General features: G+C 38.3%; 1 protein-coding gene across 1 annotated transcript; it reads right to left on the reverse strand.

The window, feature by feature from the left end:
* Positions 1-15,157: 15,157 nt before the first annotated feature.
* Positions 15,158-22,656, reverse strand: LOC110619419. The gene is made up of 6 exons (XM_021762852.2): positions 21,245-22,656; positions 18,427-18,482; positions 18,108-18,338; positions 16,159-16,450; positions 15,682-15,878; positions 15,158-15,516 (listed from the first exon to the last, which is right to left on the reverse strand). The coding sequence occupies exons 1-6, from the start codon at positions 22,412-22,414 to the stop codon at positions 15,363-15,365; spliced, it is 2,100 nt and encodes a 699-aa protein (XP_021618544.1). The 5' UTR covers positions 22,415-22,656; the 3' UTR covers positions 15,158-15,362.
* Positions 22,657-23,206: the final 550 nt, after the last annotated feature.

Consider the following 23,206-nt stretch of genomic DNA (forward strand, 5'->3'; position numbering starts at 1 on the left):
TGGTCTTTTCCTTTCAAAACTAAATTTATTTCCTTTTAAAACCATGAAATCATGTGAAAAACATTTTAGAAAACACATTTTTCCCCTTCTAGAGAGATCCAACACCCTAGATTCCGCCGGAAGGCAGGAATCCCGATGCCGGATTCTAGCCGGGTATTACATTCTACCCCCCTTACAAAAACATTCGTCCCCGAATGTTAAAACAACAAACACAAGCATGCAAGCAAGCAAGCGAATCCTAAAGCTTCTCTCCAAAGAGAGACACCAAACGCTGGAGTAAGAACTCCCAGGTTCCTAAACTCCACGAGCTTCTGCTGCGCTACTCTGATCCTTCTCTATCTTCCTCCTTCTCTGCTCTTACTCTTCTCTTCTCATCTTTACTAACTGGCTTCTTCTCACTACTAACCCAAAACTAACTCTAACTCTCACAGGTAGTACCCGAATTTCCGATCTATCTGGGAAAATAAACAGCTCCTACTAGCTGTCCCAATAGATCATCCATCCTACATGGGAATACCTGCCCTTGGTAGTGACCTTGTTTAACCGCTTACAGTCGTTACAAAGTCTCAAGGATTCATCCTTCGTTTCCCACAACCATACTGGAGCAATCCAGAGTGAGGTACTAGGTTGGACAAAACCCCTTGTCTACCAAGTCTCGCCTCTACTCTACTGCTACCTCTCTCTATGCAGGCGCCATCCTATAGGGAAGGGTGGAAATGGTTCTGCGTCCAGACACCACTCCTATACCAAACTCTAACTCCCTGAAAGGTGGTAAACCTGACAACTCGCCTGGGAAGACATCTAAGAACTCTCTCGAACAACTGGCACTGAGGCTGGTTCCCCGACCTGACTGCTGAACTCTCAAACAAGAGCTAGAACCCTCTGACAACCCCTCCTACGCACCCTACGAACCTTACAGGCTGACATCAAACCTCTAGGCATCCCTACTGTGTCCCCTCAGAAGAAAATCTTTGACCCATCCTGTCCTCTGAACCAGACTACCTTGTCTTTGCAGGCCAAGATAGCACCACGAGTAGAAAAACCAGTCCAACCCTAAACTGACGTCCAGACAGTCAAGTCTAGGACCTCAATGTTGGGTGGAAGGCATCTACCCTCAACTGTCATAGAACTGGACCGGCAGACTGACTCTGCCACAGATGAATCACACGAGAGTCTACTGACCAAAGAGAACACTCTATCCCAGAAGCTATCAACTCAACCTCTCGACGGCTCCTAGAGCAACTAAAGAAAGAGAAAAACACTAGGGTTCACAAAACATACACATCAGAACATTCAAAAGTGAGCATACCTGGCACCACCATGTTCGATGTGTCTGCCTCTTGCTAAGCTTGGGTGAAGATCCGAGCTGGAGCTGACGGACCTTCTCCACGGAAACCTTCAGAAGAAAAGGCTAACCCTCTTCCTCTGCCTCGACCACTAACCTGAACCACGGCTGGAGCTACTGACTGAGCCGCTCTACCTGAGGCTGCTTGCTGGGACTGAGCCAACCTGGGCGCAGTGGGACACTCACGTGCTATGTGCCCCTCCTGTCCGCACCTGAAACATGCTGTAGTCCCATAACGGCAGACTCCCTTGTGCGGCCTTCCGCACCTTATACATCTTGTAGTAGCTAAACCAGAGCTCGAACCAGCACCACAACCTAGACTATCCCTCAACCTCTTCCACAACCTGCCCTTCCTAGTTCTGCCCCATTGCTTAGGGGTTCTTCCCCACCTTTTATCTCTTGAGGCAGCTGTACTCAAAGTGGAGGGATCAATCCCTCCTGAACCTGAAATCCTGGAATCCTGAGTCTGAGCATCCTCCTGAGAATCTCCCATACCTTCTTCAGGTACTCTGATTCCCAAACTGACATCCCTTCTCTGAACATTCGACTCTACTTCTCTCATACTAGCTGACATCCTTCTTGGAGCCATTGCTTCTCTGCTTGCATCAAAAGACCTTCCAGGGTCCCTTGATGTTCCCCATCTGCTGACTCCCCACGACTGCGCTCTTGGCAGAGCAGGGGGAAAGGTATCCAAACCTTCCCTCTCAGATGGAACTCCAGTCGATTCCACAGATCGACAAGCACCTCGCATTCTGGCTCCTCTGAAGAACAACATACAAGCATACAATCAATCATTAGCATCATGCGGTTCATATGGAAACACATGAACCCACATACATATCATACATAACATATCATTAATGCACATGCATAATATCATGGCATTCCACATCATCAATCAAGACAGGACTCAACATCCTATCCTAGTGGACATGATTTTCCTATTGTGCTTGCCCTTCTATGACATCTAAACCAACCTCTTTCCGATGCGCAACACACCGTACTCTCGAGGCCCAAAGCTCTGATACCATTCTGTCACGACCCGGAAACCGATACCCTACCGTAACGGCCCGAACCGCCACCGGCGCTAGGATCCAGATCGGCTTAAGGCCGCCGGGACCCGTAGCAAGCCAAACATACATGCTATTACCTAGTAAAATCCCATGCATGAACAAAACTTTAACATACAAACTTGGACATAAAACCTGAAATCTGAACATACACCAAGCTTGATCCGTATGCTACAATATAACTGTGAACATAAACTTTCCCATGCTAGAGCCCTCATCAAATGCTCTGGCTGGGTCAACATTACAGACATCAAGCCTGGTTCTCATCTCAACATTAAAACGTTACATAACCATGCATCAACAGGGATTAACCAAGTCTCAGGGCCAAGCACAGTACTAATCCAATAAACATAACTCTACTATACTTTACATTACATTTCTCTTACAAATCCATATATCAATTTCAATACATGTCCACACTAAAAGTACTAATCTATTACTATTACAAAAACAAAGCCTTTTTACCCTTGACGTCTTCCCGATCAACCTCAAACCTGCAACACTGGGGTTAGGGGAGAGGGGTGAGCTAAAAAGCCCAGTGAGTAGAAACATAGAAAACAGTTCATTAATTACATGCTTTCATGAAATGCATCATAACACAGATAAATCACATAATCTTGTCCGCCTCGGGGCTTATGCAATATTTATTCCCCACGGACCCTGGTTTCTGAGAGTCTGTCTTTTTGCATGCATCTTTCCTCTCAGAGGATGGACATGACATCAAAAATCCCTCTGTCGGTGCCCGGCTCCCCCATAGGAGCTCACAAAGGCCTGTAACATACATGACATGGTGTCTGGTCCACAGAGAGCTCACATGGACTTTCCTACATGTACTTGTCCGGCTCTCAAAGGACTAAGACAAGACTCGTGATAGATATGGGCTATTGAAGTCGCCTCGGTCCACCCTTCCTCCATCAACATCAAATAATGCAATGCGTCATATTCGTGAAACTAGTGCAATCATCCTATTACATATAATCATGATGCATGAACATGCTTGAGGCATTTGATTTTCTTAAAATAAAAGATTAAGTTAGTTCTACTCACCTCCTAGCAGACGCTGACTGACTCTGCAACTGCTAACACTGATGGCCTCCTCGGTCTCTCGGGTCCGATCCTACACAGGTGGACTCGAATGAGGTGCCAAACACATTCTAACAACTCATAAACAACTCCCCAAAAACCCCTCTAAACAACACTTAAACATGCATGGAAAACGCCCAAGAAACGGCTGGACAGGGCACTTTCAGCGGCACCTTCGGCGGCCGAAAGTCCCTTCCAGAGACGAAACTCGGGTAAGTTCGGCGGCAAGTTCGGCGGCCGAAACCCTGGGACAGAAACGAAAGTCCCTCCTTCGGGGGCACATTCGGCAGCCTAAAGACTGCCTCCCATGCAGGTTCGGCGGCCGAAACTCCTTTCGGCGGCCGAACCTGGTCCCCTCTGGACGACAGGTCCGATTCTGCCAAGCCAAAAACCAAACTCAAATATACCCAAATCCTCACATACTCTCACCCAATCATGCATACTCACTCCCACAAGCATAAAGGAGCATAAACTAACATAAACTCCTCCACACAAACATCACATAACATACATTGGGCATAAAACCCACATGAACCTTAAACATGCATTTCTACCCAAACTCAACCATCAAACTCTATAAAACTTACTTAAAACTTCATTAGACATAAGGGAAAGCAAGGATCTACACTAACCTCTTAGAGATCGAGGGTTGGTGTGACCCAAACCTTGGAGATGTGGAGGAAACTAGCTCCGGGGTCTCCAAGCTCCAAATCCTTGATCCAAGCTTAAAACTCTTCAAAATAACCATGGAACTCATGAAAACATGAAGGAGATGAAGAAAGAACATGAAAACGGCCAAGGGAGGACAAAAACTCACCTGAGCTCGAGAATGGGGAGAAAACTCTCCCATTTCCGATCTGAGGGTCTTTTATAGGCGGCCTGGTCAAAGACCTTCGGCAGCCTAACGTGCCCCCTAAACTCATGCATGTTCGGCGGCCGAACTTGACTTTCGGCGGCCGAACCTTGGCTCGTTTAAACAAGACTTTCGGAGGCCAAAGGCGCTCCCGAAGCCTTTCCATGTTCGGCGGCCGAACTTCACTTTCGGCAGCCGAACCTGGCACTTGCCTCCTTGGTCTTTTCCTTTCAAAACTAAATTTATTTCCTTTTAAAACCATGAAATCATGTGAAAAACATTTTAGAAAACACATTTTTCCCCTTCTAGAGAGATCCAACACCCTAGATTCCGCCGGAAGGCAGGAATCCCGATGCCGGATTCTAGCCGGGTATTACATTCTACCCCCCTTACAAAAACATTCGTCCCCGAATGTTAAAACAACAAACACAAGCATGCAAGCAAGCAAGCGAATCCTAAAGCTTCTCTCCAAAGAGAGACACCAAACGCTGGAGTAAGAACTCCCAGGTTCCTAAACTCCACGAGCTTCTGCTGCGCTACTCTGATCCTTCTCTATCTTCCTCCTTCTCTGCTCTTACTCTTCTCTTCTCATCTTTACTAACTGGCTTCTTCTCACTACTAACCCAAAACTAACTCTAACTCTCACAGGTAGTACCCGAATTTCCGATCTATCTGGGAAAATAAACAGCTCCTACTAGCTGTCCCAATAGATCATCCATCCTACATGGGAATACCTGCCCTTGGTAGTGACCTTGTTTAACCGTTTACAGTCGTTACAAAGTCTCAAGGATTCATCCTTCGTTTCCCACAACCATACTGGAGCAATCCAGAGTGAGGTACTAGGTTGGACAAAACCCCTTGTCTACCAAGTCTCGCCTCTACTCTACTGCTACCTCTCTCTATGCAGGCGCCATCCTATAGGGAAGGGTGGAAATGGTTCTGCGTCCAGACACCACTCCTATACCAAACTCTAACTCCCTGAAAGGTGGTAAACCTGACAACTCGCCTGGGAAGACATCTAAGAACTCTCTCGAACAACTGGCACTGAGGCTGGTTCCCCGACCTGACTGCTGAACTCTCAAACAAGAGCTAGAACCCTCTGACAACCCCTCCTACGCACCCTACGAACCTTACAGGCTGACATCAAACCTCTAGGCATCCCTACTGTGTCCCCTCAGAAGAAAATCTTTGACCCATCCTGTCCTCTGAACCAGACTACCTTGTCTTTGCAGGCCAAGATAGCACCACGAGTAGAAAAACCAGTCCAACCCTAAACTGACGTCCAGACAGTCAAGTCTAGGACCTCAATGTTGGGTGGAAGGCATCTACCCTCAACTGTCATAGAACTGGACCGGCAGACTGACTCTGCCACAGATGAATCACACGAGAGTCTACTGACCAAAGAGAACACTCTATCCCAGAAGCTATCAACTCAACCTCTCGACGGCTCCTAGAGCAACTAAAGAAAGAGAAAAACACTAGGGTTCACAAAACATACACATCAGAACATTCAAAAGTGAGCATACCTGGCACCACCATGTTCGATGTGTCTGCCTCTTGCTAAGCTTGGGTGAAGATCCGAGCTGGAGCTGACGGACCTTCTCCACGGAAACCTTCAGAAGAAAAGGCTAACCCTCTTCCTCTGCCTCGACCACTAACCTGAACCACGGCTGGAGCTACTGACTGAGCCGCTCTACCTGAGGCTGCTTGCTGGGACTGAGCCAACCTGGGCGCAGTGGGACACTCACGTGCTATGTGCCCCTCCTGTCCGCACCTGAAACATGCTGTAGTCCCATAACGGCAGACTCCCTTGTGCGGCCTTCCGCACCTTATACATCTTGTAGTAGCTAAACCAGAGCTCGAACCAGCACCACAACCTAGACTATCCCTCAACCTCTTCCACAACCTGCCCTTCCTAGTTCTGCCCCATTGCTTAGGGGTTCTTCCCCACCTTTTATCTCTTGAGGCAGCTGTACTCAAAGTGGAGGGATCAATCCCTCCTGAACCTGAAATCCTGGAATCCTGAGTCTGAGCATCCTCCTGAGAATCTCCCATACCTTCTTCAGGTACTCTGATTCCCAAACTGACATCCCTTCTCTGAACATCCGACTCTACTTCTCTCATACTAGCTGACATCCTTCTTGGAGCCATTGCTTCTCTGCTTGCATCAAAAGACCTTCCAGGGTCCCTTGATGTTCCCCATCTGCTGACTCCCCACGACTGCGCTCTTGGCAGAGCAGGGGGAAAGGTATCCAAACCTTCCCTCTCAGATGGAACTCCAGTCGATTCCACAGATCGACGAGCACCTCGCATTCTGGCTCCTCTGAAGAACAACATACAAGCATACAATCAATCATTAGCATCATGCGGTTCATATGGAAACACATGAACCCACATACATATCATACATAACATATCATTAATGCACATGCATAATATCATGGCATTCCACATCATCAATCAAGACAGGACTCAACATCCTATCCTAGTGGACATGATTTTCCTATTGTGCTTGCCCTTCTATGACATCTAAACCAACCTCTTTCCGATGCGCAACACACCGTACTCTCGAGGCCCAAAGCTCTGATACCATTCTGTCACGACCCGGAAATCGATACCCTACCGTAACGGCCCGAACCGCCACCGGCGCTAGGATCCAGATCGGCTTAAGGCCGCCGGGACCCGTAGCAAGCCAAACATACATGCTATTACCTAGTAAAATCCCATGCATGAACAAAACTTTAACATACAAACTTGGACATAAAACCTGAAATCTGAACATACACCAAGCTTGATCCGTATGCTACAATATAACTGTGAACATAAACTTTCCCATGCTAGAGCCCTCATCAAATGCTCTGGCTGGGTCAACATTACAGACATCAAGCCTGGTTCTCATCTCAACATTAAAACGTTACATAACCATGCATCAACAGGGATTAACCAAGTCTCAGGGCCAAGCACAGTACTAATCCAATAAACATAACTCTACTATACTTTACATTACATTTCTCTTACAAATCCATATATCAATTTCAATACATGTCCACACTAAAAGTACTAATCTATTACTATTACAAAAACAAAGCCTTTTTACCCTTGACGTCTTCCCGATCAACCTCAAACCTGCAACACTGGGGTTAGGGGAGAGGGGTGAGCTAAAAAGCCCAGTGAGTAGAAACATAGAAAACAGTTCATTAATTACATGCTTTCATGAAATGCATCATAACACAGAGAAATCACATAATCTTGTCCGCCTCGGGGCTTATGCAATATTTATTCCCCACGGACCCTGGTTTCTGAGAGTCTGTCTTTTTGCATGCATCTTTCCTCTCAGAGGATGGACATGACATCAAAAATCCCTCTGTCGGTGCCCGGCTCCCCCATAGGAGCTCACAAAGGCCTGTAACATACATGACATGGTGTCTGGTCCACAGAGAGCTCACATGGACTTTCCTACATGTACTTGTCCGGCTCTCAAAGGACTAAGACAAGACTCGTGACAGATATGGGCTATTGAAGTCGCCTCGGTCCACCCTTCCTCCATCAACATCAAATAATGCAATGCGTCATATTCGTGAAACTAGTGCAATCATCCTATTACATATAATCATGATGCATGAACATGCTTGAGGCATTTGATTTTCTTAAAATAAAAGATTAAGTTAGTTCTACTCACCTCCTAGCAGACGCTGACTGACTCTGCAACTGCTAACACTGATGGCCTCCTCGGTCTCTCGGGTCCGATCCTACACAGGTGGACTCGAATGAGGTGCCAAACACATTCTAACAACTCATAAACAACTCCCCAAAAACCCCTCTAAACAACACTTAAACATGCATGGAAAACGCCCAAGAAACGGCTGGACAGGGCACTTTCGGCGGCACCTTCGGCGGCCGAAAGTCCCTTCCAGAGACGAAACTCGGGTAAGTTCGGCGGCAAGTTCGGCGGCCGAAACCCTGGGACAGAAACGAAAGTCCCTCCTTCGGGGGCACATTCGGCAGCCTAAAGACTGCCTCCCATGCAGGTTCGGCGGCCGAAACTCCTTTCGGCGGCCGAACCTGGTCCCCTCTGGACGACAGGTCCGATTCTGCCAAGCCAAAAACCAAACTCAAATATACCCAAATCCTCACATACTCTCACCCAATCATGCATACTCACTCCCACAAGCATAAAGGAGCATAAACTAACATAAACTCCTCCACACAAACATCACATAACATACATTGGGCATAAAACCCACATAAACCTTAAACATGCATTTCTACCCAAACTCAACCATCAAACTCTATAAAACTTACTTAAAACTTCATTAGACATAAGGGAAAGCAAGGATCTACACTAACCTCTTAGAGATCGAGGGTTGGTGTGACCCGAACCTTGGAGATGTGGAGGAAACTAGCTCCGGGGTCTCCAAGCTCCAAATCCTTGATCCAAGCTTAAAACTCTTCAAAATAACCATGGAACTCATGAAAACATGAAGGAGATGAAGAAAGAACATGAAAACGGCCAAGGGAGGACAAAAACTCACCTGAGCTCGAGAATGGGGAGAAAACTCTCCCATTTCCGATCTGAGGGCCTTTTATAGGCGGCCTGGTCAAAGACCTTCGGCAGCCTAACGTGCCCCCTAAACTCATGCATGTTCGGCGGCCGAACTTGACTTTTGGCGGCCGAACCTTGGCTCGTTTAAACAAGACTTTCGGAGGCCAAAGGCGCTCCCGAAGCCTTTCCATGTTCGGCGGCCGAACTTCACTTTCGGCGGCCGAACCTGGCACTTGCCTCCTTGGTCTTTTCCTTTCAAAACTAAATTTATTTCCTTTTAAAACCATGAAATCATGTGAAAAACATTTTAGAAAACACATTTTTCCCCTTCTAGAGAGATCCAACACCCTAGATTCCGCCGGAAGGCAGGAATCCCGATGCCGGATTCTAGCCGGGTATTACATCTTCTCCATTGTATGTCTATGGTCTTTGTAAAAATGACAGTACTTGATCCTATCTCGCCTTTCGGCTCTCTCAGGGTTGAGCTGGGGAAGCCACCTGACCTCCTTGTCATTTTTCCTGATCCATATTAGAATATGTGTTCGTGAGTCATTCAATAGAGTATAATTCATATACTTACTTGGTCATCCCTTCTTCGGAGACTAGGTAACTTCTGTGGTCTTCTTCATATCCTTACCTCTCTAGCTTTTAGTTTTGCTTTTAACTCGTCCTTTTGTCCTCTCTTAATGCTTGGAATTCATCATCTAGCCTAATGTACGTTTGGATTTTGTCTATTAGCTGTTGGTACATAGCGGTTGGGTTCTTGATTAGGGAATCCATGAACTTGACATTGCGTATTTCTTTCTTCAAGGCTTTACATGCCATCTCATGATTTAATCCCTCCATCTATATTGTTTCTAAATTAAAATGTGAGATAAAGCTCCTTCAAGACTTGCCTTTTCTTTGGCGAATCTTTCACAAGTCAGAGGAGAGCATTTTAGGAGGTATACAAGTAATAAACTAGAATTTAAATAACATGAAAAATTGTGTAAAGTTCTGAATTGAACCTAGACTCAGATATTGGTACCATTTCTAAGCCAAATCTATAAGTGTTGACAGAAACACTTGGCACAACACAAAGAAGCATTCAATAACAAGCAACCAAAACGTTCTCAATTCCTCTCTTTCCTATTCTTAAAATTCTCTTAATTCACTTAAAAGAGAAACTAAAAATTACTGCTCTCCTCTAACCATAATGGTTGCCCCTCTCTCTATCTCCTCTCTTTCTTTCTTATTTTCTTTATTTAATCAAAAGTAAATAGTCTAAAAAATAATTAATCATGGCATAAAATCATCTTTTTGCATGCTCTTTATTTTATTTTAGTGTATTGGTCATGTCCTCCATCAATTTTGATGTGAAATTTGAGGATATTACAATTTTTGTGATCAATCTCGAATGGCAGGTTTTATGGCTCTAAAAATATTTTTATTGTATTATTTATAAAATTCTCATAATTTTCATAAATTATTTGCATTAATCTAAGTTTTTTGCAATTAATTATGAAGTTTCAAAATTAAAGGAGACAATCAGGTGACACTAGTCAATATCAACAAGTGGAATGATTTCAAGGATCTGTGACTTCACCTTTCACCAAATCATGTGATTCTCAAGTCTAAAGTCATGTTTGAGAAATGAGCTAAATTTCTTCTTGTGTAAGCTTTTCATGTCCAAATCTTTAAGTAAGTGCTCTACGGCATATAGCATCAGTGTCTAGAATTTGCTAATTTCTGGAACAATAATGTTATGAGAGCTATAACTCGAGTTTTACCGATACTTTTGAGTTGCTTCTTTTTCTATTGTTTTAATTTTATATTTTAGTTGATTCATGTACAATTTTAGATTTTTAAAAAATTAATTTATTATTTTTTCCAAAATTTTAAAACTTGGTGCCAAAGTCTGTTATGATCAGGTATGCTTGTTTTCGACAGGGCAATTTCAATTCCTTTTGTGTACTTTTAATTTTAATTCTATGATTTATTATTTTAATCTTTATTTTTGTGTTGCTAAAATGTTGCTTTGTCTTAAAATAGGAACTAGACGGAGGTTAAGGTTTTCCTTACATTCTAAGGCCGGCTCTTCTTGTCCTTTCCTCACTTGTTACCCTTGGTTGATCAATGGGCTAGCCCAAGGAGATCTTGGAGACCAATTTCTTTTGAAAGTCCAAGAAAGCATCTTTAAAGACTATCTACAAAGGGTTTTGAGACTAAAGGCCTTGTACTAGGAATTAGATTTTATTTTTATTATTTTTATTATTTTAAATATGTAATTAATTCTTTTCTATTTCATCTTTTTTTTACTTATAGGATCAATAGTAACTCTTTTTCTCCTCCCTCCCTTGGATATTTTAAATTTTACACCTCACCTTAATGTGCATGAAATTGAGATTAGTAAGCTTAAGAATTTAATTGGTAACCTTAAAAGAAATTTTGAAACTTATTTATAGGTTGAAAAATATTAAAAATATAAGGGAAGTTCTTCTTTGCTTGAATTATGAATAGTAAAATTTCATGCATATTGATTTAACACAATAATTGCCTAAATATAGGCCGTGAACTATCACCATAAAACAATGCCACGTGATAAGGGTCTGATAAGCTGATACGCAGTTCCAGCCATGGAAAGAAAGACCCGAATACCATAGCACCCGATTCTTCATCAAAACTTATCTTCTACTGTATAGATTGAATTTTCATATAAAGTTACTGTTAGCAGATACAATCCAATATATCTCTATTACGCATGTAATCACAGAATCTCCTAACAATTAGCTGGTACCAATCGGATTTCTAGAAGATGCGATAATTAACTCTATCTTCTTACAGTATAAAACCTAATGATCGCAAAGATAAAAATACGCATTGTTACTCAACTATTTTTGAATTCTAAGCAATTTTTTACATTCGCTTTTTTTTCAGTTTACTGATTTGAGCATTAGAGTGGCCGTCATAAACGCCAACCTCCTCACATTCTCTTCCTAGCAAAGTGACTAATCGCGGCGTATCATTTCGGTCATATTCACATTCACATATAATATCAAATGAGGATTTTTAAGAGAATAAATTAAATTTTGCAACCAAAGGTTTTTTCAATTAAGTGGTTTTATCTAATCTCTAAATATGGTCCTTTCTTCACTATTTAAAATGCATACTCAATAAATTAAAATATTTTTAAAAAATTATAAGTGATTTTAAAAATAACCAATAAATAATAAAATGTTTTTATGAGTTTTAACATAGCATGTGATAACACCGGCCTAGTTCTTCCTTAGATTAGGGATGTCATATATAAAGTGATCACCAAGATTATGGCTAGCAGGATGGACAATGTCCAATCAACATTCATTCCAAGAATAAGAACTGTAGATAATGTTCTGCTAGCGCATGAGTTGGTTAAAAATTATCATAGGAGGAGTGGCAGGCCCAGGTGTGCAATGAAAGTAGAATTAAGAATGGCATATGATTCAGTTAATTGAGACTGTAGAAAGATGCTTCTGGAGTTGAACTTCCCAAACAAATTCATAAATTGGACTATGCAATGTGTTAGAACCCCAATGTATACTACTATGGTGAATCACAGTATGGAAGGATTTTTCCCTGATTAGAAAGGGCTGCAATGGGACTTTATGTTCCCTTTGCTTTTTTGTTGTGGCAATGGAGTACCTACATACTGGGGTGAGAATTCGGTTGGTTCGGTTTAAAATCAAACTGAATCGAATAAATCAAAAACTGAAATTTTGGTATTTATGAAATGCGAATCGAATCGATTTGATCGGTTTGAATTTTTAATAATTTTTTTATTTTTTACCTTATTTTAAAATTTAATTGAAATATTTTAATTTTAATATGATCTAATCTCTCTATATTATTAAAAATAATATATTATTATCACTAATCGGTTTGATTTGATTTTTTTGATTTTTTTATCAAAATCGAATCGAATTAAAATAACTGAAATTTTTGAAATTAAAATCGAATCGAACTAAAATAAATAAAAAACAAAACCGAATTTTTAAATAATTCAATTCGGTCGGTTTTTTACTACTCGCCCTTACCTATTTAGGTATTTGAAAGCACATGTGCCCCTTCTTTCAAATATCATAGAAGCTACATATTGATTATACTAAATCATCTCTTGTAATTCGGCCAAGGAGATTTAGCTTCTGTGGGGTTCCTGTCTAATGCTTTAATAGATTTTGAAAGTTTTATGGTCTGTAGATTAATGAAGATAAGTGTGCTATGTACTTTACTTGTGTGGAGAATTATTTTAAAGGATAGATCTTTGAGCTTTTACGATTTAAGGAAAGGAGCCTGCCTGTTAAATACTTGGGCTTAAGTAGCACTGTCAATGGTAAGTTGATAAGATAACTTCAAGGATCACAAGATGGACTGTTAAGCACTTGTCACATGTTGGGACAATACAACTAGTTAATTCAATTTTGAGATGTATGTATATTTATTAGTGTTATGTGTTCATTTTTCCAAAAGCTTTCATTGAAGAGATTGATAAAAGTTATAAAATTTTTCTGTGGAATGGTAGTCTTAAACGTAGAAGTAGAAGAGGTGGAAGTGTCGAAACAGTTCAGTCCAAATTGACCCAAATAAACGTCATCGTCGGATACAATTGCAGCGAAACAAGCAGCTGGATCTCATATTCTCTCCTGCTTAACCCAAGTAATTTAATAGTTTCGTGCTAGTTCTCTGTTAAATTTGCGACGTCCTCGTCGCAACTGAATCGAATACAATTGCTAAGTTAGGATCGAATCCTTGGTTATTGTGGTTCGCTAGTATCTCGAGCTGCTAAGTCAGGACCGAACCTTTGGATATTGTGGTTTGCTAGTACCTCGGGCGACTCCATCTCATTTCACACTAGCTCTTTTCTTGCACGTGCACTAACTCTGCATAATTTTTATGACTAACCCAAATTATTTAATAGTTTCGTACTAACTATTATATAAAATTTGATTTTTCGTATTTTTGCCGATATGGGAGGAGGAGCCGGATCTCACAAGTTTAGCTTGGGACAGTGTTTGCAAATTCAAGTGTGAGAATGGTTTGAGCATAAAAGAGCTCTTATCTTAGAATAAAGCTGTCGTGAGAAAATTAATATGGCATTTGGTTACCTGTAAACGAACTATAGGGGCTAGTTGGGTTACTAAAAGCAAGATAAGATAATTGAGTTTCTAAGGGATCAACAACCATTTAGAAGCAAGCTAGCTTGAAGGCATATAGTGAATTAAGCTTAGGATACTTTCAAAGGGATATTTGCATACAAACTAGGGAAAGGAGATCTGTCTTTTTAGTTTGATCCATAGATGGATGGAAAGTGTGATGGAAAGGAGGGGAAGGTATAGTTGTTGGTGTATGTGGTTTTAACTCTATTTTATTTGTATGTTGGCTTATATACTTTTCATTCTTTCTGGTTGAGTCATTGCTTGATTGATCAAAAAATATGTTTCTTGGTCTCACTAGGGTTCAATTTAAATTTTTTTTTCTCGTATGGTTTTGAGTTCGATTCTTGATAAAATACCAAAATAAAGCTAAAATAGTTAACTTTTTAGTCGGAGAGCATGGAGAAGCATAATGCAAAAATGCTCTATCAACATACCAAATCACGAGTAGAAGGGAAGAGTGCACTTGCTTTTGGCACAAGGGTGGCCTTCAAAATAAATTACATACAGCCAGAAAGAAACCAGGTCATCACTCATCAGGTCATCTTCCAGTGGGATGTCCCAAAAGTTGGTAAAAAGTGATACAGAAGATTGTGTCTTGCGTCAAACTGGGATTAATGTCCATATGTAGTTGACTGGGGAGTGTGGGTTTGAGGGTATTTGTTGCTAGTGTCTGTGGTTTTAATTCTGTTTTATTTGCATGTTGGCTTTGTACATACATTTTTCATTTTTTTGATTGATTAAATAAAAATTGCTTGATTGACAAAAAAAAATCTATCTTCAGATTCCAATTAAGTCGCGATTTAGAATTTATTTCGGTTTCTTACACAATTCGAATTGATAAAGTATCAAAACTGAACTAAAACACAGTAAAACTTTGGTGGGTTCAGCAACAGTTTCTCTTTAGTTCTGTACGTTTCCCTTCTTTTTTTTTTTAAATTCCAAACCTAAGTAACTGTGCATAGCCCAAACTAATTGTAATACAAGAGAAATGGGGAAAACGCAAGACAATTTGTCAATTTGGCACTTTTTCTCTTTTCGACTAACCACACCCAATCTTTTTTTTTTTTTTTTTTTTTTTTGCATTTGCACATCATTAAAGAAAAAGTTTATAATACCTGTGATTCAATAGATCCCCAGGTGATTGCTTCCAAATTTTGGGTATTATGTACAAGGTGCCTCTGGACAATGCAGTTCCTCGTTTACTCTATCTCTATCTCTCACTCACATTCAATGCAGTTCCACGCTCACTCTCTCTCCCTCTCAATAAATAGTGCCACAACAGCACAATGTAGGCACCTCAGGAATTGATAGACCAATCATAGTTTTGGTACACAATGTTGACAGGGCCACCATCTCCCAAAAGATGAGTAAGAAGACCCGCTTTAGTTGCATCCAGGTAGTTGATACTCCACTTGAGAATTTCTCTCTCTTGTCCAAAATCTACGCTGAACCTGCACAATTATACAAATTTCATAAATCAAATGCTGCAATGGACTTTTAGCTAATGATACTGTACATATTATTTTTCTGGACTTTTACGTCTGGAGTTCCAAGACAGAAGAAAAAGGTTGACATTGCTTATATGGAACCATTCAAGTTGAGAACTCATTACTTACCACTTGATTATCCGTGTGAGATGGACTGTCCTCTTTTCCAAGTCAACTTCCATTCCACTTCTTTGGAAGAACTCCCTTGCAGCGTATTTTAATTCAGCTTCAACTCCTTGGGCTGTGAAAAACCTTACTGTGGGACTTGACCTTGTCCCATTGCAGAGACCAAAATGGATTAATGGATTCACTTTAGGAAGAGCCATCTGCCATTTGATCCAAGAACAGTTTAATAATAATTTATGCAGTCCTAGGCTTCTAAAATAATCGCATACGTTTCTTTGCAATTTAAACAAGTAATTTAGGCATTGCATTTGTTTTGATGAACTATCAAGTTCCTTATTTATGCTCTGGATTGCCTAGAATGACATCCAAGTGTTTGTCACTTCACATTCATTCTGCCAATAACTGATAACCATACTAGCAGATATATGATTTGAATGGCCTCGGATTTATCCCGAAAAGAAAAAACTGAAAACCATTTACCTGCAGCCGTTTGTCTCCAGCACCTAACGGCTTGACCAATGAGTAAGGAGATCTTCGATTGTTTCTGAGAATTCCATTCTTTATGGTATTGAGCGAGTAAGCAGAACCTCCTACAATGTATTGGAAGTCTGAATTGAAGGAACTTCTATCAATTACGCCTTCAGGGCAACCCAATCTAATTACAGCATGGATGGCCATGGCATTATACAGGTTCAGAAAGAAGCTCAGTTTCTCATCTGTTGAGAGTTCCAGTAGATCCACCCTGTGAAGATCTTCAACCAAATTTACATATCTACGATCATAATAAAGGTGAACTCAGAAAAGGTAACAACGGGAATAGGTGTCTATTTTTCAGTCTAAAGAGTTGTACTGAAGCTGATTCAATTGCAATTTAATTCAAAGATTAAATGCTTAAGCAGGAAATATCTTGGTTTTTGAAGGAAATAACTATGATAATAGGAACTGCTGGTGACAATATTAGTTAGCAGCAATAAACCAGTAAAAAATGAGCAGTAAATTAAAAGAGGCATTTTATTTTTGGGCTGCCTTTCAAAGGAAGATTACATATTCATAATATGAAGCGTTCAAAAAGAAACATGTTCAAAGTTAATGGCCAATTCTACTATATCTTTAAATTCAAAGAAAGAAAGAATCCTTGTGCAAGCATGCACGGAAAGCAACGAGCAGATGTCCTAATGCTGATATATGTGTCATTGGCCAAAGGCTGCAAGAAAACATGATTTGGCAGTCTAGTGCAGTGTGGGACCTTTATGGTACTATATGGACTTTTCAGAATTTGTCCTGATGCATCTTTCTAGCAGTTCTGGGACAATTTATCATACTTTTTGATAAGTTTAAAGAAATCATGTCTACAAAAACATTGGTTCGACAGCCCAACAATGAAATGAAAGAAATAATGAAAATACCAAGACATCTTTAGACACGAATCCATGATCTATATGTCAAACTGAAAAGAAAATGAACCCACATTCAAAGAAAATAAAAATGAAAAATGAATTCTTAACCAATGGCGTTAAATGTAGAAATTATTTTCGCCTCTTATAATCAATTAATTACCTAACAATTTTTTCTGTCCATCTCTGCAGTTCTGCATTATATTAGACTGCCATATATAGTTAAACCTTAACTTACAGTGTACTCTTTGCAACTAAAAGAAGCCTCAATTTACATTGAAAATCTATCTTTCATAACAATGATATTCTGCTTCTATCATAATTAGACCTAATACTTATGCCATCAATCTCTTTCTACAGTCAGAATGTCAAACAACATAAGGTGATAATAGTTTCCGCCTTTAAATGATAATTCCTTGATTTAATTGATCAAGCCTTTTCTTTGCAGCAATTTAGTCAAGTTATTAAAGAACAAAATGTCCATAAACAGCTTACCACTATGTTTGTCTCGTAAATTATGCAACATTACAGATAGCAGGTGCTCACTGTTCTACTAGATCTGATTTTGAATAAAAAGCAAAATAAATGATAGCTATTGCCTTTTCTCAATTGAATGAACAAGATTAGTTTGGTTTGGTTAGGCTAACAAGATCAGCAAACATAATTTCCTGGTAGAAAATTAAAAATCTGTACTCTCATTTACTTCATGCTGTCATGTGTAGTTAGACAAATTCATGTAAATGTAATTTGGTTCTGTCAAATTGGGTTTCTCAGATAGTAAAGAATAACACAGTGCACTTTCAATGGAATGCCTACCAACTAGACAACTACCTGAACTTAATAGGTGCTAGCATAAGCCATAAACGAATTATAAAGAAGCCAGTCTCTTAACTAAAGGATTTCAATACCCTTCCCATTTCTAGGAGAATTGAGGAAAGGTGAAAAACTCATTTGGAGAAGATGTGATTGGAATAAAAAATTGATGACGTAAAGCAACATAGGTAAATTCAGAGGCAACAGCAACCAATAATTTACCTTCTGAATTCCTCACTTCTGCTAATGCTAGCGTAATCAACATGAAACCTGTCATCGGAGGCATAGAACTCAAGTATTGCGGACATTATTTTGTTTAACTTTTGGCCAATCTTTATTGCTGACTTGGGTTCACTGTCATTTGTAGATCCTCGAAAGTTGTAGCATTTGGGAATGAATGGTTGGTGCTCAAGAAAACGATAGAAGTGGTTTCCATCTTCAAAATCATTATCCCTGTTAAAATTAAACAAACTTACCATATGGAAAAGCCACATATTTACGTGTATATAAATATATTCAACGCATGTATAAATATTCATACCCAAAGACATGATGGATAAAGTGCTTCCTTGCCAGCCGCTTGCCAATTTCAACAGCCTACATTGCATGGCAAATGAAAATTCATTAGCATCTATACAAGGAAGAAAGATACTCGATTTATGCATGACTTCAAAGGATCAACAACAATAATAGTGAAAAAATAGAACCCTGCCTTTATATTACATAAAAAATAACAACAATAATAATAATATATTATAGAGGTTTATTTTGAGTCTGGGTAATGTAATCTTACTCTTTTTATACTCTGTTAATAAATAATAATTATATTTATGTTTTTGTAGAAATACCAATATTTAATTTTTTGAATTAATTGAAAAGTTACAAATCTTACCTTATATTAATAAATTAACAATGACTTTACTCTATTGTTCATCATTAATATTTTTTGAAATAATAATTTAATAAAAATATATTAATATATTTATTATTTTTGGGAATAAATTTCTTTTTGAAATAATTCTTTGCGTTTTGCGTTGGCAATTGTTTGAAACAATAAATATATTAATTTTATATTATTAAATAATTATTTTAAAAAATTAATGGTAAATAATAGATTTATTTTTCATTTAATTCAAAATTAATTTTTTGAATTTTTACAAAATTAATATACATAAATATATTTGTCATTTTAATTTTAAAAATAAGTACACAAATATAATTTTTTATAAAATTATGCCTCATTCAGTCAACATAATAATAATAATAATAATAATAATAATATCTCAAGACTGTTTATTTACACAACGGCGGAAAGCACATTCGCATCACATATGTGAAATGTCCTACTTGTACCACTTACTTTTAGCATTGAATTTTTCATTCATATTTTAAAGATCATTATCCTCAGATATCAACAATTTATGCACCTAAAAATATAAAAATTTAATAAAAAAATTTGAGAAATATGAATATTGGTTAAATTTTATAATGTATTTTTACTTGAAAGTAAGTAATATGTATTTGTAAAATATAAAATATGAAAATATAACTTGAATAGAAAAGAATTATCAGAACTTTTCTTTTGTGAAATAAATAAATAAATGACTGTTAAGTCAGTTTACTTAGAATGTCTTTTGTCAATTTCTGTGCATATCAGAGTCAGATACCAAATCAACACTTGAAAAGAAAACAAGTAAAAGAATAAGGGGAGGAGCAGATGAACCTTCAACCTTGTCCTCGCACTATTGTATTGTATTACACTATAATAAATTACCATTGGTGTTTATGAGATTTTGTTTTCATTATATTTGCAGTAAATACTAGTGGTATCGCTTATCATGATGACATTGATTAGTGACTTGTAAATTTAAGATTATTTCAGCAGTCCAATGATTAAACCACTAATTCTTTTCATTAAGGAATAATATACGTACAGTATATTTATACATTAAAAATTATGTTTAATTTCAAAAAAAAAATGTTATTTCTAATGAATAAAGCTACAATAACTTCAACCTTATATAATATGAATCTAACAATTTTTTGTTTTAAAATGATTTATTTGTTATTTTAATTAATTTTATAAAAATCTAAATAGAAATATTTAATTAAACATAATTAAACTTAATTTTGTGTAAAAATTCAACTTATATTGCTAATAATAATAATAATTTTCCCCAACAACTAGCTTACTATTATCCATTGACAAAGAAATAAAGCAGAAATTGGGACCGCAGCATTGCAGCAACGAAATGAAAGGCACAAAAAAAGTCAAAACCAATGCGCGTCTGCCTAATCACGGCGAAGGCATTGCGGGGTAGCGTCCCACTCTGTTCCTCTTGTTAATTTTCTGAACGATCATTTTGACACGTATGGTGATCCACTCACTGGAAGGAAATGATTCGAATATCCCGATCTCATAATAATAATTTGATTATTTGAATAATTCTTAATATAAAATTTTATTTGAAAATTAATTAAATTCATTTTTATACTATATTAAATTTAAATTAAATGAAAGAAAAAAAAGAAAAAAAAAAAAAAAGCATTTTCCTATGTTTTCCCATCTCAATGGCATCCTCCTTTACACGCTTATTTCTTTATTTTCGATCTTTCAACGACCGAGGTGGTTATCATGCCAACTGCGTGTTCCTCATCATTAATGTTTTCTCCACCCGAAGTTTTAACACGAAGCACTAGACGGTATTATAATCTTATTAACAGTTGAATCATTAATTCATCAAATTTTTATATAATTATTTTTATAAAAAATATACTCTATTAAGTATATAATTTAATCAATAATATATGTAATAAATATTATTAATTAAAATTTAATTGTAATATAAAACAATGAACTTTTGTATAAGCTTAAATAAATTGTGCTGGTTTTACAATTTCTAACATAATTATTTTTTAAATTTTATAACTTAAAGCTAAGAGTGATTGAAATAAATTAAATGATAAAATTAATAAAATTGAAAATAAAATTAGTAACGTGTATCGCTAATCGATTAATTAGAACATTAAAAATATGGGAATATAACAGTATAATGTTGTTTCGAAAAAAAAGTATAATGCAATAAATTAAAGATTTTTATTCTTTAAGAAAAAGTGGTTGTGAAAAGAAAATAAATAAATAATTTTTAATAAATAAAAAATAATTTGTATTCTCTATGCTATATTTTCCTTTCCCTCTGTCTCCTCTCTCCGTCAAGAATTTCCCACATGCAAGAAGTATGATTATCATGAAGGATTTAGCAGAATAAGCTAACGGCCATCAGCGCCGGTGTATCAACACAAGTGAAAAACGAATAAAGAACCTATGGTTACGAGTATGGAAGAAGCGAGTCATGTACCTTCTTTCTGCCGCAGTCCAATTGTTGTATCAGCACTTCCACCATCTGAGACCCAGCAAAGCAATTCTTTACAATCTTCAACTTCATCACACGGTCCTGAATAGGCAATCTTTGTCTCAAAACCCTTACGATCTCCACCATCTCGTCCATCGATTCCTCCTCCGGATCATCAAACCCGTACACTGGAGCTGCCGGCGCATCACCCGAGCATTTACTTCCCAGCATCTCCTTCAACCTCTGGTCGAAAATTCCACTGTTCCTCAAGGAATTCAATGCTACTAATCCCCCAAATAGCTTGTCGTTGAAGAAAATTTGGGGAACCTGTGAGCTCCCTGTTCTCTCTATAAGCTCCTGTTCTCTCTGAGGGAACACATCGATGTTAATCTCTACGAATTTCAATCCTTTCTGCCTGAAAAATGATCGGACTGCCGTACAATCCCTGCAATTTGACCTCGAGAAGAAGCTTATCCGTCCCTTAAATTCGTCCTCGTTTTTAAGCCTCACTATGACTTTGAGCCCCGATATGTTGAATTCCGTAACATCCGAGTCCCCAGTCTTCATCTTATTTTTAGTCTCCTCGTCATCTTCATGGCTGTTGCTGCCATTTCTCAGAGATGATAATCGATTCGCAATCGACGCGGATAAGCTATTGCTTCTCTCTTTAATGAATTTCCCGATCGACGGCATATCGACTGCTAAACTCTCCGATAACGATTTCGACCGATTTAAAACAACTCCGTCCTCTTTAGGCGTCGGAGAAGGTGCCAGCCCTGGTGGTGCCTCTGGCTTTGGGAGTTGAGACAGAGGTTTGATTATTTGTAGATGACCGTCGCTTGTAACGGCTATTTTTTCCTCATTTTGCACGTGACTGCTTTGGGGCGAGATTTCAGTATTATCCGATATCTCAGGCATGTGAGTATCGGGCGAGAGAATTTGAATATTTTCTGGTATTTCGGCAGTGGAGTCTTCGTTATCTGCTATTTGTCCGTCCTTGATCTCATTTTCGGAGCATTGTTCCAGTTCTCCTTGATCATCGGGTTTGTTTTCCGAATCCAATCTTATCGGAATCTCTTCTTCATCTTTCCCTTTTATATTTGTGCCATCATCAGCTCCATTCTTGGGTAGGTTCCCCTCGACAGAATCATTGGTTTCCCCATTAGATAGCTTCATTCTTTCAAAGAAAATTAAATGGAAAGAACTCAGAGACGCATGAAAGAGAGAAAGAAAGAGAGGGGGGGAAATTGGCAACGGAGAAAAAGAGGAAAAGATGAGAAATGGGATAGTTAACAGTTGAGGAGAGAACGATGAAATCGAGAGGGTTTAACGGAGGAGAATGTATATTTATATGGATAGGATGAGAGGTTTAACGAACAAACCTCCTAAAAACAAAGAAGAGGTCAAATGCGTAGAGACAATTACCATCTTTTGAGATTCCCATTTGTTTATAATTTGGAAAGCCATTAAAAATAAATAAACTATTAATTATGGTTCACCTTTTTTTATTTTTAAAAGTTGCTTTGTATGATAGTTATGCTTTAAAAACTAGATTTATTTTTTTATTTGATATAAAATTATAGATTACATTCTTTTTATAATAATAATAATTAATTATTGTTAATAGTACAATAAAATTTAATAGGTATTAAAATATTATATATGTTAATTTTAAAAACAATCTTAATCTTTAATTTAACAATAATGAACACTAGAAATTTAGAAAAGTTTAGAATCAAAATTATCTAACAAAGCAAGAGAAATAAATTTGAATGTCTGTAATTAAAAGAAAAAACTCCGAATATTTTCAGTTGGGCCTTGTGATTTTCGCATGATGCTAGCCCGCCGGCGTATGACGATAGCCTTCCCCGCGTGAGCGTATTTAACGGAGAAATTTTTGTTATAGGTTAAGTTACTAAAATACCCCCTATTGTCCATATCATGTCAACATCTGACTGGCTAACTCTG

The sequence above is a fragment of the Manihot esculenta genome, chromosome 7 (assembly GCF_001659605.2).
Source record: "Manihot esculenta cultivar AM560-2 chromosome 7, M.esculenta_v8, whole genome shotgun sequence".
Classification (NCBI taxonomy): Eukaryota; Viridiplantae; Streptophyta; class Magnoliopsida; order Malpighiales; family Euphorbiaceae; genus Manihot; species Manihot esculenta.